General features: G+C 40.3%; 1 protein-coding gene across 4 annotated transcripts in view; it reads left to right on the forward strand.

The window, feature by feature from the left end:
- Positions 1–17,837, forward strand: part of si:dkeyp-19e1.3 (USP6 N-terminal-like protein) — a 30,701-nt gene that overhangs the window by 4,414 nt on the left and 8,450 nt on the right. For all 4 annotated transcript variants that reach the window (XM_034685609.1, XM_034685606.1, XM_034685607.1 and 1 more), the window contains exons 2-8: positions 78–129; positions 15,811–15,884; positions 16,466–16,551; positions 16,741–16,780; positions 16,886–16,966; positions 17,321–17,428; positions 17,536–17,645. In XM_034685609.1, the coding sequence (XP_034541500.1) occupies positions 15,819–15,884; positions 16,466–16,551; positions 16,741–16,780; positions 16,886–16,966; positions 17,321–17,428; positions 17,536–17,645 (491 nt within the window). In that variant the 5' untranslated portion in view covers positions 78–129; positions 15,811–15,818. The remainder of the gene's footprint in view (positions 1–77; positions 130–15,810; positions 15,885–16,465; positions 16,552–16,740; positions 16,781–16,885; positions 16,967–17,320; positions 17,429–17,535; positions 17,646–17,837) is intronic.

Genomic DNA, 17,837 nt, shown 5'->3' on the forward strand with positions numbered 1-17,837 from the left:
GTTCACCTCAGTGACAGTGTTCTCCTCTGAACAGCGACGGAGATAATGAGAATAGAGGATTTTGTTTCTGCTTGTAGGTCCAGAAGCTCAACAGAAGACGAAGAAGCAGACGGGAAATCAGCCCCAAAGGTAAGCAGCGACGACGATTTACAACAGCTCTCCTTCACTGTTTACTCCAAACAATCTTTACAATGGAAACCATTGAATGTGGGTGGTCATTAAAGAGTATTCGTTATAATATCTCAGCATGGTGCTTTTGTGTTTTACAACTTGTTTAATCCACAACGGAGAAATAACGGAAGCAATTCATACTAATGTGCTTCTGAGCGATATAAATGAAGATGTCTCTTTGTCGTCTGTGAACAGCCACCTTTTACTGTAAGAGGACATGACTACTTTACCTAATCCTTTGTGGTGGTGAAAATAGTGATATTGCGTTTCTCAGGGAGTTTCTCATTTTGCACCACTCTAACCCATAGACTGTATAAAAGCTCTGCCCGGGCTTTCCAGCTCTCAAACGGAAACTAAAAACTGGATAGGTTGGTTAGAAGTGTGCATGGGAAGTGATCTCGCTGTCCTTAATTTTCTGGTCATCCAACCCGACAAACACTATCAGCTTCCTGTTTGGTTGTAGTGTCTGCATGCTGGCCCAGTTCTCATTGTGTTTCACACTGACTGAGGACATCCAGTTCCTCATTTTTTGTGATATACACATATCAGGTGTATGAGACCTTTACAGGAAACATAATCTCGATCAAGATATCAGATGATTTATCAAGGATGCAACAAATGAGGAAATCAGGGCTGACACAGATTCCCATGTTAAAAAAAGAAACTTGGCCAATACCTGATTCTAATGTTTTTTTAAATCAAATGATTTTTATGGTATTCATTTCCCCGTCTTGCACAGGGACCCAAATTAATCCTCATATAAAGACAGACATCCAGGTCTTCATTATACTATCTTTGGGTTAGCACAAATCCAGTCATGCACATTTTTGAAACAACCCTCAATTTAACCTTCTTTCACTTGAAAAAAAAGAGTATTTTTGATAAATAACAGCCAGCTTTACAATCTCAAACTCAGTAATAAAAACAACTGTAAGTGATACGCAGCCCAACAAAAAACCTTTTGGGAAATCGAAATGATGTTATGTTATTAAATAAGATGCACACATCATTAGAAAACCATTAAAATAAATATCTAAATTACAATGCGGGAATAAATACAAACATATATCCCTGTATGGTAGGATAAAATATACTAGTTAACCATCATTACATTGATGTGAGGTAAGATATGTCCAGGTTACTGCAGTTGGTGAAAGTATCTGCCATTGCATGATAATTGTCAACAGGGCCAATATGTGCAGATGCTTAAAAGATATATTGGTTTATCCCCATTATCTACTCAAGTCTTAAAGGAGACATAGTCCTGTTACTGGAGAAAGAAGGATTTTACCCTATATAGCCTAATACAGGCACCACAGATCCCCAAGCTTCTCCAAAAGTAGGCCAGTCACTGGTCTGTATGTCATGTCATGCCATGCATGGTCCCCTCTGGAAGGTTAACTGGGCGTCTCGCTAGTTCATACAGTATATGGAGTGGGGGAGGTTACAGAGTCTGACTGTAAGATCTACAGCAGGATTTACTTCTCATCCTTAGCTAGCCAGATGTCTGGTGGTCATTGTCTTATGGTGATCCCCCTCCATGTGTTTTTGTTTTGATGTTATGCAGCAGATGTGTGTGTTTCTAATGGCAGTTGAGCATTGTCTATGGTTGTTTCCCCACATCTATTTGCACTGTCATCAATTTGATTGTAACAGGAGACATTATGTTTGTTGTGAATGATTTTTGTTTATGCAGAGTAGGGTGCCTGTGAAATTATTGAGGTACTGAGGTTTGTCTTTTTGCTTCGCTATACATTTGTTGCTATGTTCAGCCCTGGGTATGTGTGTCACATTGTGTGACACAGTGCGTTTGGTTGAAGGAGGAAGCCCCACAACGGAAAGGTGACAGCACTGATGTTGAAGTGTGTGTGAGATGAGGAGCTTGTGGGAGCCAAAATAGCCACATGTATTTCTTTCTGTCTTTGTGTCTGTCTCTGCTCTGCTCTGCCGGTCAAATGGTCTGATTCATGACTTCAGTCTTCTTAGAACTTATTAAAGTGTAAACAGACCCAGTGGGTCAACCAATCAGAATTGTCCCTTTGATAGCTAATATCGTACACTATGTATTATAGTGTACACGAAAAGCTTTCACTGTCTGTGAAACCACATGATTTAGACCTCCTCCTGCTAAATGGCTGCAGTCTACTAGTTCATAAACCCAGCCTCCATAATGATAACAGATGGAACAGAGGCCAAATAACTTTTACTTAAATCTGGTTTCTGTCATTATAGTTAGTTCTTATGCTGATTGGTGTCCAAGTGCTCATTTTTCTGTGAATTTTAGTTTTAATTAGTAATTCATAGGGATGCACGATATTGGATTTTTTTGCCGATATCCGTTATGCCGATATTTTACAACCTATTTTGCCGATTACCAATACCGATATTTTTTTCCACACAACTAATTGCAGAGATCATCAATTCTCTTCTGTATTGGAATTAGCATGCAGTATTATTATAAACTAAATTCATACAAAAGATACATCCTACTTAAAACTTGGATGATGCTCTCCCTGAGACAATCATAATAAGACCCACAACCAGGGCAAATTTGGCCAATTTCACAATTGACATAGTAAGTAAACTTAACCTTTGTTCACAGGGAACATGTGAAAAGTGCAACTGTACAGCAATTAAACCCAAATTAAATAAAATGATTTACTCTTTGTCAGTAAATGAGCCTAAATTAGTCAGCTAAATGTAGCTTACAGACTGCTTCTTAAATTCAAATTTAACTTAAAACATGAGCCCAACATGTGTGCAGCAGCCCATTATTTTATTGGTTAATTATATCGGCAGATATCGGCGTGTTGGCTGATATCCGATATCCGATAGTTCATTTTAAAGCCAATATCGGCCGATACCGATAATGTGCCGACAATATCGTGCATCCCTAGTAATGAAGTTTTAAAAAGAGTGGATGTGACATCATGATTGACAGCTCTGCATGCTCCAGCAGCATTGTGTATGGGATTAGCAGAGTAAAGGAGGGATGGTGAGAGAAAATGTAACACACAATAACACAAAAGTTGTTTCAATAACTTTCAATAACCACAAGTGTCTGCTGCAATTGAACACAAGAATCTGTTCTGCTGTTTATTGTAACTACCTGGAAGATCTTCAAAGTTTTATTAGTAGTTTTGGTTAGCGTTGCAGATGTGAGGACCCGCAACCCTACCAGACATGTCGCTTCAGTGCATGCCTCGGCTGACAAGCACAATATGTGAGCACCTGTGATTTTAGGTTGTCTTTTTGCTTCAAAGCTTGGCTTCACAATGGGCAGGAATTGTCCTTCCTATATAGAGTCAATGGCTGTTGTCAGTAGCTGAGCTTCATTCCAAAACTGACCCTCCAAAAACACAATTTGACCACCTTCAAAGCCCGTTCAGTTGGTGTCTTTATAATATATATATATTTCATTTTTACATACAGTATGTCTTTAACATGAGTCTAAACTTCAGTTTGACTTTAGGAAGCAGATAAAAACCAAAGCTTTCAGGTGCAACATGCTCATGGATTCATATCTGCCTGCCCCCTCTGATGCCAACAGGATGTGAGCCTCATGTGAGGCAAAGCATGTGAGCCTATATTTTGTTTTTGTGCCTGTGAATGGGCCTCGGTAAGCAGCATCAGCCTTTTTCCGTGCCCTCAGAGGTGGTGACTAAGTCTTTTTCATGTTTCTGCTGTCAGTCACCACTAATTCATTTAGGTAGTCCATGTAGTCTTTTTTTTTCCCCCTGGATGAATGTAACAGCACGTCAGTTTTGAAGTTGTGGTATAGTTTGGTTGCTAAACACTGCTGATGAAAAAAAAAATTTGATATTGATACTAATTTGATTGTCCTTTCATGCTTCCTTTAAAACCTTTCTTCAGTGCGTAGCAGCCTTCTTGGTTTTCTGTTGACATAATGTTATTTCAGTTGAGAGGCATCAATAGCTTTATTGTCTGCCTGAATGGCGGCTTTATGATAGATGTCAAAGGCCCACAAAGCACCAGTGTCACAAAATGCTCCAGATAGTGAAGCTTTTTGCATACCGTGAAGAAGACAGAGAAGCTTTGGCCGTGCTGTGTGACTCACAAAACTCTGCCTTTGTAGAGGTTCTGTGTTTCTTTTTTAGATGCCTGTTTTGGTCAGGGAGGGTCATGAGGTCATTGGGCCTATGTCAGCATATACATGGGAGTAGACAGGACTACAGTCACACTCACCATCACACATATGCTATTTTGAGTTTCCAGTTCAAAAAACCTGTGTGCGTGCAGACGCTGGGAGAAAACCGTCACACTCTACAGACAAACTCCACACTGAAAGGTTATCAGTAGGGACTTGCATTTCAAGCCAAAATACTATTCGGTGGTCATTTGAATCTATTTGGCAATTAATCGAAAAATTCCCCCGCAAACACACACACACACACACACACACACACACACACACACACACACACACACACACACACACACACCTGTCCCATTAATGGTCCCTTTATGTGGCAGTTGCGTTAACCAGCAGCAGGATGAGGTGCTGCCATGGACCGTATACTTAATGGACGTGGTATCTGTGACGTCATCTATCTGTTTCCAAAGCCCTGTTTTGAAGCCAATCGTTGGCGGGAGCCATATTGGAAATGCTGAACTCAACCTAACTGCTGTCAAGCTAGTGTGAGGTAAAGAGGTGGGCTTTGAGCCTTCGGGTTGACAGCTACAGTGTTCCCGCCTGTCAGTCAAGTCAGTCATGTCCTTAAATGGGCAAAACTCGTAATCTTAATATGTACTGAACTGTCGCATTATAAACATTCGGCAATATCGGCACATACTGTACAGGGGGTGAATTTTATACATATATATATATATATAATTCACACCCCGTACAGTGTGTGCCGATAGAGTGATTAGCCATTCAGACCCAAGCCGTTTTTTGAACCAGGCTGTAAACATGTTTATTTAAGCCTCAAAGATCGTCTTTTTTGAATGGGTGTGTATGTGGTTTCTGGTGTTTCTGCAGCCAGCCTCAAGCGGATGCTCAATGAACTGCAGTTTATAAAACGTCCATATTGGCTTCATATTTTGAGACTGGAGGTTGATGCTTGAGTGCTGCTAGTGGCGGGCACTGACAGTGTCTGTCTCGATCTTTATGCCGGTGTTTCTGTGACGGCTGGTGTATTTACATTTTACAGCCGTGCTCAGTCTTTGGAAATACACGTGTAGTAGTGTAAGATTAAGAAACAGCGTAAATTGCAGCGACTGTCGCTAATGTTTTATTTTTATTTTGCTATTTAATGCAGATAGCATTCTTCTTCTGTTACTTAATGCGGTTAGCAAGCAGCTTTAAGACGCTCTATAGCCACCGTCTGGGGGGAGTACTGTTTTACAACCAGGCACTGGTGAAAACGATGAATAATTGTACTCTTTTTTACTTAGTGAACGAATATTCTAGCATTCCAAAATCATGTCCCTAGTTGTTAGCTGTTAAAGTAATAAATAGGACTGTCAATACCTTTTCTTAAAGAGAAGATGTAAAGAATGTATAGAAGCTATTTTCCTTTTTGCCGTTCCAGTATAAAGTGAATAGAAGAATGATTGATGAATCCTAAAAAGAAATTAGGATACTGATTTAATAACACACCATTTCCTGACTTATTGATAACACCTTGTTAACTTTGGCAATGAATACAACTGTAAATGAAAAATGTTAGTGGCAGCCGTACATGCCACACAGAATAATCGTCATGCTGCACGTTCGCGTGTTGGCTCTTTAATTTGTGCCGAAGAGTCAGAGCAAGCTTCTGCCAGAAACCAGTGTGAAATCTGCATGAGTAGAGTTTGTCTATAAATTAGCCAAATCTATTCCCCATGCTCTCTAATTAGTGAAATCGAGGTCACGCGTCTGTTGAGAGTGAAGATTGTCACACAGGTTGAAAACAGTTTCAACACTGAAGGATGGCTGATGGCTCTTTGGGATAACTGCTCAAATTGCTGTTTGTCTTTTGGCATATAAAGCCCAAAGTACCTTGGAATTTCCCCTCCATGATCGTCTCTTGTTTGTGTTTTTTTTAGATGCCACTGCTGGTTTGTTTTTACTTCACATACTGAAGTTCTCTATGTTGTAGGATCATGGTGAGATTACAGTTTCCATCATGCAGTGTAAGTCTGCTCCACTTGGATGTACCATAATCCTCTGTTTCTGTACTTGTAATCATGGTATGAACATGAAAACTATGAGAACCAAATCACTAGTTGAGTTTGGTTCATTGAACTTTTGACTGGAGCCTTTGGCCCTGTTGAGCTCTCTCATACGTTTATCTTAATGAATCAGTTTGTCATTTTAAAGACTGTAGACGTTTTTCGACCACAGGAACTTTACCCCTGAACTAGGTGCGTTTCGACCGGAGGAACCAGGGTCTAAATTTAGTTCAGGGGTTCAGATAATCTCCCCCCTGAAAAGCCCCTTCTTGTAGTACTAGTAGTACTTTTCAAAGGTCCTGGGACTTTCGGTTGAACGCAACGGTGTTTGTGGAGTTTACACAGTTGTTGAAACACAGAAGGAGTTCCTGGGAATGCATACTAGTTTAGTTTTTTACTAAGATTTCAAAATATTATTTGATATAATTTTTTTTCTCCACACGTCACTGGCCTGATTTGCACAATCTACCTGGGACTTCAGCCCGCAATCGAAACGCAGACAACAATGGGGGCACAGGAACCTTTTAGTTCTGGGAAAAGTAGTTCTGGGGGCTAAAAGACCCCGGAACTTTTTGTCGAAATGCACCTTATAGTTCTGTGTCGTGCTGTGCTGTGGTGCCATGTTAACTTTGTTTTATATCAGATCTCATGTTGTCATTAGTTTATTGATGACAGCTTGATGCACTGAAGGAAGTCACAGAGACATCTGTGGAGACAGCAATGATATTTTTTAAGATGGTTGGGAAATAAATGGTGCTAAAAATAACATGACAGATAGAAGGAGGTTGCATAACTTCCCTGAACACTGTGTATTTCTCTCATTCTGTTATAACCGTGCATTAAGCGCACTTATATTCAAGGTCTGGTTCATCTGACTTTACTGCTGGTGACTTGATCCTTGTTAGGAAGAGCATCACTTTATGAGAATGTGGCTTTCTCAGCAGGGTCCTGTGGGTTTGTGTTTATGAATACTTTTCCCTTGACATTCCTGTATTCCTCATACCACCCCTTAGAGAAAGTGCTGCCACTCTGGGAAACAAGGCCTTGCTGGCTGGCCAGTAACATCAACTTCTGAAACTTTGTGTGGTCATTGTTATATTTAGCCCCCCCCCCCCCCCCCCCCCCCCCCCCCCAGGTTATGGGGGAGGCAGAGCAAGAGGGTTCTCAGGCTGGGACAGATGCAGGGTGAGGGGTAAGAGTGCCCCTTCTCTCAGCCTTCAGCTTGTTATTTCCTTTGTTAAAGTGAGGAAAGGTTAATTAGAATTTGATTGTAAGTGTTGTTGGTGAATCTGGAGCTCTGATTGTTACGCTTTTGAAAAATGACGGGCCAGAGTGTCACTTCTTAGTATGGAGTGGAGCAGGACAGACTAGTCCCTGGGGACAACAAGCTATTATGAGCTTTGTGCTTTCCCCAAGTCCCTTTGCTCTGGACTTTTTCAACCTTAGGTCACAAAGTCACTGTGCTGCTCCTATTTTGTATGGATAAACACAAATATTACAGCTCGTCAAAAGAAGTGAAGGGAGATGGAAGGAAGAGGGGGTTAGACAACATGAAGACAAAGACTTTTTGTAAAAAAGAAGTTCTTGTGGATTGCTTTCAAGGCCCCAGCAGTGTTCTCTTTTGTGCATCATTTGGTATCATCCACTCCTTTTTCTTAAGCAGATTACTCAGTCTAATTTGGTTCAGCTCTGTCAAAGGGATATTAAAAGTTAGCACATGGTTTGCCATGCGTTATTGTGAGTCAGTAGCAATTACGTAAGAGTCCTAAGGGAAACCGCTGGGGCAGCACTAGACAATTGCCCATTGTCCACTCCACATCACACCTGCAAAACACATGTTGGCCAGCATGGGGCTCTGACAGTTGCATCCTTGTTATTGTCTGGTTGGTGATGGGATTGGAGTATCTGGGCTCTATTTACATCCACGCGTCATCGTCATGACTGATCATTAAGGGTAACATGTTAAAAGATGGAAAACAAGATCAGACTCTACGGCTCACACTCACCCTTTGAGCCTAAAGTTCTCGAGTTAGAGCAGCCTTCTTGTATCGCTGAAGTTCCATCTGGACTCCATACCGTGGTTTGAAGAAAGTAATGACTGTCTGACATCTCACACCAGCCTGCTTAGATTTCCTGTAGGGTGACTCTGAGGGGATTCCCTCTTTATAATATGACTTTGTTTAAACAAATCCGTATGGTGTAGAGAGGAATTTAAAAGATCTGTTCAGGTGGATGAACATGGCAGTAATTTGTTAACGTGAGCAGTGGAGCGTCCTCAACTTCTAAACAGTGAATCACAGAGAAATTGATACCTTTTATTATTGGCTAATACAATATATTAGTCTGAAGTGGTACAATAAAACATGAGAAATCACCAAATCACTGGTCACACATTTTAGGCATAATGGGAGGCAAAATGTCAAATTTATTTGCAATGCAGCCTGACCTGCTGAGAATTAAGGCGCCACTTCCCTTTACAGCCCTTATCTCTTGCTCTCTGTGTGCTATTTTCTGCCTCTTACGGGCACATGCCTGCTTACATGCACACACTCACTGTGTATCTGACATCAATTAAAAACTGGAGCTATGAAGCCATCTGCGACTTGAGACTTGATGTGGGAATTAGAGCCATGTGGTCGCTCGTTTGCCTCCTTCTTTTTCTGAATTGGAATCATTTGCTTGTTCCTTTCATAATCACCATGAGCCTATCGCCTGTGTAATCACAAGCAGAGAGCATTACATGACAGTCTTGGCAGATTGTTGTGGTGAATGAGACTAGTTATTTTTGTAATGATTACTTTAGACTTCCAGTCCAGAAATCAACAAAACGATGTACAAAACTGTGGTTGAAATATGACGTGTATTGGGTCTTATTAAATGTGAAAAAGGTCTAGTGTAGACACCTCCAGTCTGTCGTTTAGGATTTAGGTATACTGGAAACAGACAGAAAAATAATCGCTCCCAGAAATGAGGCTTGTGATAGTTTTCTGGGAGATTAGAACCCTCCAATGTAGAAGTAGGGCTGGGCGATAAAGCAATAAAAGTGGTAAGTTGGATTTGTGCTTGATGATTTAAAAAAAATTTAAATCTGTTTTTTCTCTTGAACTTTCTCCACCACTCCTCTTGGGCTTCCAAACCAACAACCTCCCCCTGTTTACTCCCCACAAAGACACACACAACAATGACATGCTGCTAGCATTAACGAAAAGTTTATTCCCAAAAGAGACACAGTGCTACAGTCTCGCCAGTCACCTAAAATTGGTTTGGTTCACTCTAAACCAGGGGTTCCCAGAGTGTGAGTCGGGACCCCCTTGGGGGTTGCGAGACACAAATGGGGGGGTCGTGAGATGTCTTCAAGAATGTTTTTTTTTTTTTAGTTATCAAATAATAATACAATTTACCCATTACAGTAAATAATATCAACAAAAATAGTAGATACGCTTGAAATAAAACCTTGAAAATAGAAAATGTAATGAGTTTTCTGCCTTTCTTTTTGCCTAAATTTAGGGTTTAGTGAACAGTTAATTATCAAAAAAATCAGTAGCAATAGGTTAATTCATAAAGGAGCAGGAAACACAGCCACAGGCTCATATAGGTAGGCTAGTTTTCTGCAGAACAGCTAAATGAAGCCACATTAAATCACTTTGAGGGACATTGGGAGTCATGAGTCTTTGGCACCTATCTTTTGGGGGTCGCGGACTGAAAAGTTTGGGAACCCCTGATCTAAACTGTCACAACCATACCTGTCCCTCCTGAAACAATGATAATTTATGTTCATGACAAGACAAGGGGATGTAAAATATCAACTTAAATGTTATTCATACAAACAAAAATAATACTCAAAGTGCTGTGAACGAAAGTGAAATAATAATGATAGGAAACTTAATTCTGTAATCCCAAAATAATACTGTGGAATTTGTCTGCTGAATTGAATCAAATCCACCATAGTGTACTCTGCATCTTATTAAGCAACATAAATTAATTTAATAAACTTAATTAATGAAAATAACGCAAAAATAACCAAGGTTACAATATGGTGCCCATTCAAGTCTTTTCTTTGTAATTTTTCGTTGGGTTTTTTTTAAGAAGGGGAAGAAAAATAGTAAATTAAGGTTGTTGTGAAAAATCTGAGATAATATTTTTGGCCATATTGCCCAGCCTTAGAAATAGTATTGATGCTTTTACATCCCTATTTTTGATCTTTTTAATTGTAATGCAGATGAAAATAGTTTCCTCCATATCTAAACCGTGAGAATGACCGGTGATGTTCTTACTCGTCTTTGTTACTGTGTGAGTGGTAATGTCAGACCCCAGGTGGAAGGTGATCTGCACAGGACGGTTTATAATTCATACTAATAATAAATGGGAGTATGTCTCTTCTGTGTGGTTAACCATGTTGAATGAGTTCATAGCCCCAAGCTTGTCTGATCTCAGAGCCAGACCGTCCCTTGGCTGAACACGCAGCACTGACTAATCATTCAGTAGTAAAAAGAACACATCTGTCGTCTCCTTCTTTGTCACTCACGCCATCAGCAGTTTGGAGAGGGTTTTTGTGCCAGCCACAGAGATGAGCTATGAGGAACCTCATCTTCAACCAAACAAGTTCAATTTGTGTCTGTCCTAAATTCTGTTGGTATGAACTTCTACACACTGATGACGGCTTTACTTGAGAATCTCAACCCAGTGGGCTCTTTGCCCACTAAAACCCACATGTACACACACACACACACACACACACACACACACACACACGCACACACGCACACACACAGTCACCTTTTATCTTCCCCAAACGTTGTGGTGTGGTGTATCTCACTGCTCTCACAGTTTCCATGCTCCTAGTTGACTGCTGCCAGACTCCGTCTTATCTCACAACTTTGCTCCAGTATAATCCTTTGCTCTAAATCTGATTGCTACTCAGATTACGATTGATTGTAAGCCCAAAAGAGATGTTTATTACTGGTCAAGGAAAGTAGAAATATATGTACAAGAGGATTTGTGCTTTACCATTCCACTAAAAATAGATGAAAAGTGTAGCTTAAAATTCAGTGAGACCATTCAGATAATTGCCTCATGAAAATGTTAGGATTTGTTGATGCTTCTATGAAAACTATAAGAGCTTGTGATTCTTTTATGGGAGCTGCTTCTCTGCTCAAACTCAGTGATATCCAGCTGGGTGAGATTCAGTATGCTCTGTGAAGCAAAATGTTTGTGGTGGCAAAAAGTGCTCAGAGATCTTATATACACAGGCTAGATTTAGATCTGTGTCATAACAGGAAATGATGTCGTCTAGTATCCTGTAAGCAACCAGGCCATCAAATTTAAGCCTTACCTTTTAAGTGTTTTAGCCATATACATTCAATATCTGCATTTCTCATGTACTGTTTAATCACAGTCTTTATTAACCCACCTCACACTTTCTCACCTCCTCTGCCTCACTTCACCTACACTAACAGAGACGTGATAGGATGACATGTTTTGTCTGCTGCTGACTCACTTTTTTCCTTAAGATTCAATCTGTTTGACACCCTCATCCCCCCACAACAGTCAACCCACCCGTCACCACTTGAAAAAAAAGCTGTTCAATGTGCATTTTTCCAACCAGCTGCAATACGTAATGGCTGTCCCGAGTTGATGATTCAAAAAGCAAAATACCACTACTGCAAACTGACCATCATGTGGTTTCACTCAGGTCCCTTTCTCTGGCTACAAATGCTAATTCTGCGTATTTTAGGCTGTGAAGCCTTCAGAAAAAAAAAGGCCTTTTCTCGACCAAGGAGATCAAGGAAGACAGATTTTGTTGTCACACTCTTTTTTCAGTTTCCATTGAACCTGTTGTAGAAGGAGTGGCAGTCACTGGTTTCCTTTTCTTCCTGACCCCAACACAATACTATCAGCAGACTGGAGACTCAACACAGGAAATAAGCAGCTAGGACCTAAAGATGAAGCATAACAGACCCTAAAAACCTGTTTACCATCCAGTCAGTGATTTAAGACAGCTCACAGTCCCCTCACAAGCAGCCTGAATGGAAAACATCTTTGTCTTAGTCCTTCAGCATCAAATTAACTGCAAGTGTTGAGAGCTTTGAAGCCTTTGAGCTAGTCGACATGTTGTTCTCACTCTTCTAGTCATGTATGGCCAAGTCTGGACTTGGTAAGATTAGTAATCTGCTTAATCAGAGTTGATGCCAGGAAAAGAAAATAGGTTATTTTACCTGAACAATTACCTCTAGCATTACATCTGATCATTTGTGTTGCCTGGTGTTTGTTTTTAGTCAGACTTTCAGGGAACACTTTGCTGTTTGCCTGACTGTCTAGACTATTTACCTGGTATTGGAACAGACTGAAAATGAATACCCATGCCTCTTCCTGATTTACTTTGATTTTTACATTACTTCCTTTTTTGTTTTTTAAAGTCTGGCACTGCTGCCACCTTGTTGGTGTCAGTCAGAGGGATTTTATGGCACATACACCCCAAAATGCCATTGTTTACTTTATTGTCTGTCTCCTAAGCTCAGCTGTTGAAAAAACTATGCTGACGCCACCAAGAACCCAAAATAACTTGAGCTGAGATGCATGAGAAAAAGAGAAAATGTAAAACAGAAAGCAAAGAACATCAGAGACCATTTGTTCAGTGGTCTGGTTTCACTGACCACCTGTTCCACCAGAGACTCAGCTGTTGTTTTGATGGAGAAGACTGGATGCACGGGTTTTGGAGATCACATTAAAAGGATGATGTGGCCTGATAAAGTACACATAAATACTCACATATATAGACATAATAATCACCTCCTACGCCTTACCTCCTTATCTTAAGAGTCTTCGTTTTGCTGTGACATCCCTCTCCATTGAACATGTCCAAGTCAGCTGAAGCCGTGAGTCTGAAGGGAAGTTAAAGGGTTTTTGTATGTGCTGGCAGGTGCTTTCACACCTGCTGCAGGGCATGCTAGACATGCATGTTGCTGAGACCTCAACTGGTTACACATGCTGTCAGTCCTCAGTGAAAGTATTCCCAACTGCTAAGCATTTCCAGTAGAAGTCAGTTTTTGCGCTTTGACTTACAAAACTAAAGGTCGGAGACAGTCTCTGAGGATTTTGGTTTCTGGGAGTCTCAATTCGAGATTTATTTTTTATTTTATCCTACAAATCTAAACCAATCATATTTCCCTTCCACCTGTTTTTCTTTTGTGTTCTATTTAAACAAAATTTTATATTAATTTTCTCAGCCTTTAAAGTTGAAGTCCGGATTTTCTACCTGCAGCTGAAAAGCAGAAGTGGTCAAACATGATGTGTCAATGCCTACAGTAGGGTGTGACTGTTGTTTTTTGTGTTTCTTTTTTGTCATGTCATCCACTCTGCATGCCTGGCATAACCGGCATATTCTTCAGCCACATGTCATTCTGAGATGCTGATCTGGTGAACGGTGGTGAGGCTGTTGTCTCACGGGTGATTGTTGAGCTCTGTCAACAGCTCAACAGTCGAGCCTGTCTGAGTAGATCTGCCCAGGGAAGGCTTGAGGCAGGCTCAGTGGGGCAAAGGGGTTCATGCAGAGGTCTGTACTGAATGTAAGAAGGGAGGGGGTGAGATACAGGAGCAGGGGGTTTCTGTCTTCACCAACCTCACTTTACATAAGATAAGATACTCCTTTTCATATGGGCCTAGACCAGTCTGTCACTTTCTTGCATTTTAAATATTCAAAGTTAGCACCAAGGTCTGCATTCATGTGCACACACACACACACACACACACACACACACACACACACACACACACACACACACACACACACACACACACACACACACATACACACACACACACACACACACACACACACACAAACACACAAGAGATATTTAGTCCCACAACAGTTTGTCTGTCATACTTGATACTTGCCTTCATGACCCAATGACCCACTCTGACTGTCTGCTTGTGATTAACTGTTGAGCCCTTTAATGCCGCACAAATTGTCAAGTACCTTTTTTCTTTTTCTACTTATTTAGGTTAAAAACTGTGTTCAATCACAAAATAATAAACCTCTCCGAGTCTGGAAACAAACCTGGCTTTTGTTGCATTTACAACAGTAACTGTGTATTCTAAAAATAATAATAATAATGCATTTTATTTATAAAAGCACTTTAAAAGTTTCTCTAAGTTACTTTACAAGAAAATGAATTATACAATACACAATATACATAGAGATGCTTGGCAGGCTGGACCTGTTCCAAAAGTTTCAACGAGCAAGAGATAACATATCACAGTCACAAGGCTGACACATTCACACCCAAGGGAATTTAGAGGTGGCCTAATTAGCCTAACTCGCATGTCTTTGAACTGTATGAAGGAGCCCTAGTACCATAGGGAAACGCCCCAGCTGTCTGCCTGCTCTGAGCCAAGAACTTTTTCAACTTACCTCAATATTGATCTGATTTGTTTTTCTTTTTATATGTTGCAAAGCACTCCTAGCTTATCTCGTGATGCAAAGGTACTAGTCTAATAAAAAATTCAGGATCAAGCAACACATGAAAAAAGAAACTACAATACATGTAAAATAACAGAAACACAACCTTTCAATTCATAGGACCAACACCTCAGTGGATGGTTGAAACGTTTGTTGATTCACAGTCAGTAGTTATGAAGGAGCATAGCATGAAACTTTTAGATGTGTTACTATATTTCTAAAAATAGTCAATGGTCAGTGTAGCGCTAATCATGAATTTCATATTCACTGTCATCTTGAAATTTAGGTTTTTATTAAGTGGCGCAACCATCTTGTCAGCGCTGTCAGTGCACTCTGGCAGGAAGTTGCTCATAGCCTCGTGGCAAGTGTTCTCACACCTTCTTAACTACTTGTACATTTTATTTTTAGAGATTAAAAAGTGACCATATCAGCCCATGATTCAGTTCATAGTCTTGGCAAAGTTTTGGTGGATGATATGAAAAATGAATACTAAGCAAGTTAGTAAAATCCATGAACTTAGTTTGATGGTGAGAGGTACTGGAAGGAGCGGGAGCATGCTGTGTGGCCGTTATAACATTCATGATGACTGGTTTTACCACCTCATACGACACTGTTCTGTGTGGTCTGCAGATACCTCCTGTTAGAATAGTTGGCATCAGAAACATCCTTCAAGTAGTTTTTTTTCTGCACCCCAAGCAAGAAGTGTGAACATGATCTTCTTTAGGGATCTTTAAGGAAAGTGCAGTCCCTCCTTGTACACATTGAGGTTGATCCTCAACTTGACTGCTCATAGGATGTTTTATTTCAGTTTGTTGAACTTATAAAAACAGTGAACTGATTGAGTTAAGTTCTGTAGTGTCTAAAATGTTTTATCAGAATGGATTCTACTGATACAGTTTTAGTTTAAGTAAAACCTACACAAACACCAATAACTGGTAGTAAATGATCTGGTGGATTGTGATGATAATGAACAACATTTTCTTTCTGCTTACTTCCAGATTTTGACATGAAGAAGGACATTGACACCTTGATAGCAGAGGAACGCGCTGAAATCATCTCTAAATATGACAAGGTAAGCAGATGCACAGGAGTGCTATCAATGACCTCTAACCCTGTTAGGTGTATTTAAACATCAAAATGACAAAACGTCAGTCAGAGAGATCTGAATAATTTGGCCTTTTGTTGCACAGACCACCGTTGTTCTGGATCCGATTTCAACCACTGCCTCGTACTGGACCATGAGCCAGATATCCTACAGTCACAGATAGCCACCATGTACAGAATCGGACACTATTAAACTGGGCAGTTGATGGTCTTTCTTGGACAGAGGGGTGTGAGTGGTGCCTGCAATGCTGGAGCTCAAAATAGACTCAGTCCCAACAGGCAGGGGAAATGGTGTTACGAAGAATAATCAACCAATGAATGACACTATGACTGTGAATGTTGTTGTGTAGTCCACAAATTAAGGCTTAATCACTGTAGAGCACTACTTAGGACTGAAAAAACAATAGCACTGCATCTGAAAGAGAGGACAGTTTCATCAGATCCAATTCTTTGTTCTCCATCTAATTTTTATAACTTTAAAATGTTCATCTATTGTGCTTGTTTTTTTCGTCTGTCTTCTTAAACTTGTTGTGGTACGTTGTATTTCAGGGAAGGCAGGAGGGTGTCAACATCGACCCATGGGAAGATGCTGACTACAACATCTATAAGGTCACTGACCGCTTTGGCTTCCTGCAGTAAGTTACTGAATTTACCTCATTATAACACCTCAGCGTGTATCTAGACTATTTCTCCCCCACTTCCTCTCTGTTCTCTCTCATTTTTCTCAGATTTTAAAAGTGTCTTACCTTGGTGCTGAATATTGTCAGTTCCATTAATGTTCTTATTTCTAATACTGCTGTGCATTTCTTTCTTTTCTGCTCCAGTGAGAAAGAGTTGCCAACACCCAGTGCGCTTGAAGAGAAGGTATCAACTTTTACCCTGCAGAACAATGCCTGAAAGCATTTTCACTCCCTTTTGCACATACAGTGGACATTGACATTACTTTGTGGTATGTTTCTCTCTCTTCAGCAAAAGCAGCAGGAGGTGGAGCGAGTGGAAAAATGGCTAAAGATGGTAAAGAACTGGGACAAGTACAAGAACAGTGAAAAGGTGTGTAAAAGTGTCCTGATGGCGGTCAGAAATACTCCAACTGTGTCTCAATTTAGCACTTGCTTCCCCTGCCTTTTTTTTGTTGGACCAAACCATATTATGTATTACTTCCATTTCAGTTTGACTGTTTTCTATTCCTCTTTTAATCACAGCGCACTCCCTAAATGTCCCTCTGCTTAAGTCTAGAAAGTTGAAGCAAGTACTAATGCACATATGATGTGTCCTTTTCATTCAGCTTCATACCAGCAGCAATTATATGCAACCTCTGCTCTATTCTTCTTCTTATTGATGTGGGGAAGGTGGTCTTCTTAATGTTTAGAGTGTCTCTATTCATGTTGATCACACCTGTTTCAGTTGGTGAAGCGTGTGTACAAAGGCATCCCTCTGCAGCTGAGAGGCCAGGCCTGGGCTTTGCTGTTGGATATAGAGAAAATCAAAAAAGAAAATGACGGGAAATATGAGGTAGGAATCTTGAAAAGTGATAACTCTTTTAATATTTTCATTCAGTGAGGGGGTCAATTTTGGCTGGCTAACTTTAATGGCATGTCCCTCCTTTTCTGGCCCTACAGAAAATGAAGCTGCAGGCTCGTAGCTACTCAACTGAGATCAAACAGATTGACCTAGATGTCAACAGAACCTTCAGGAACCACATCATGTTTATGGACCGTTTTGGAGTCAAGTAAGTTCTTATCAAATGTGGGACAATTTAGTATTTAGTTTACATCCAACCATAATGATGATGTGAGAGGATTTCTTTATCCCTTATTTCAAACAAATGTAGCTTTTCTATCCAGTGGAGGCACATTGAAAACCTGAGTTGTTCGCATGAACCCTGTAGTCTTAATTCAAATAAGTACCTCCCTAATGTTAC

This window comes from Notolabrus celidotus, chromosome 6 (assembly GCF_009762535.1).
Source record: "Notolabrus celidotus isolate fNotCel1 chromosome 6, fNotCel1.pri, whole genome shotgun sequence".
Classification (NCBI taxonomy): domain Eukaryota; kingdom Metazoa; phylum Chordata; class Actinopteri; order Labriformes; family Labridae; genus Notolabrus; species Notolabrus celidotus.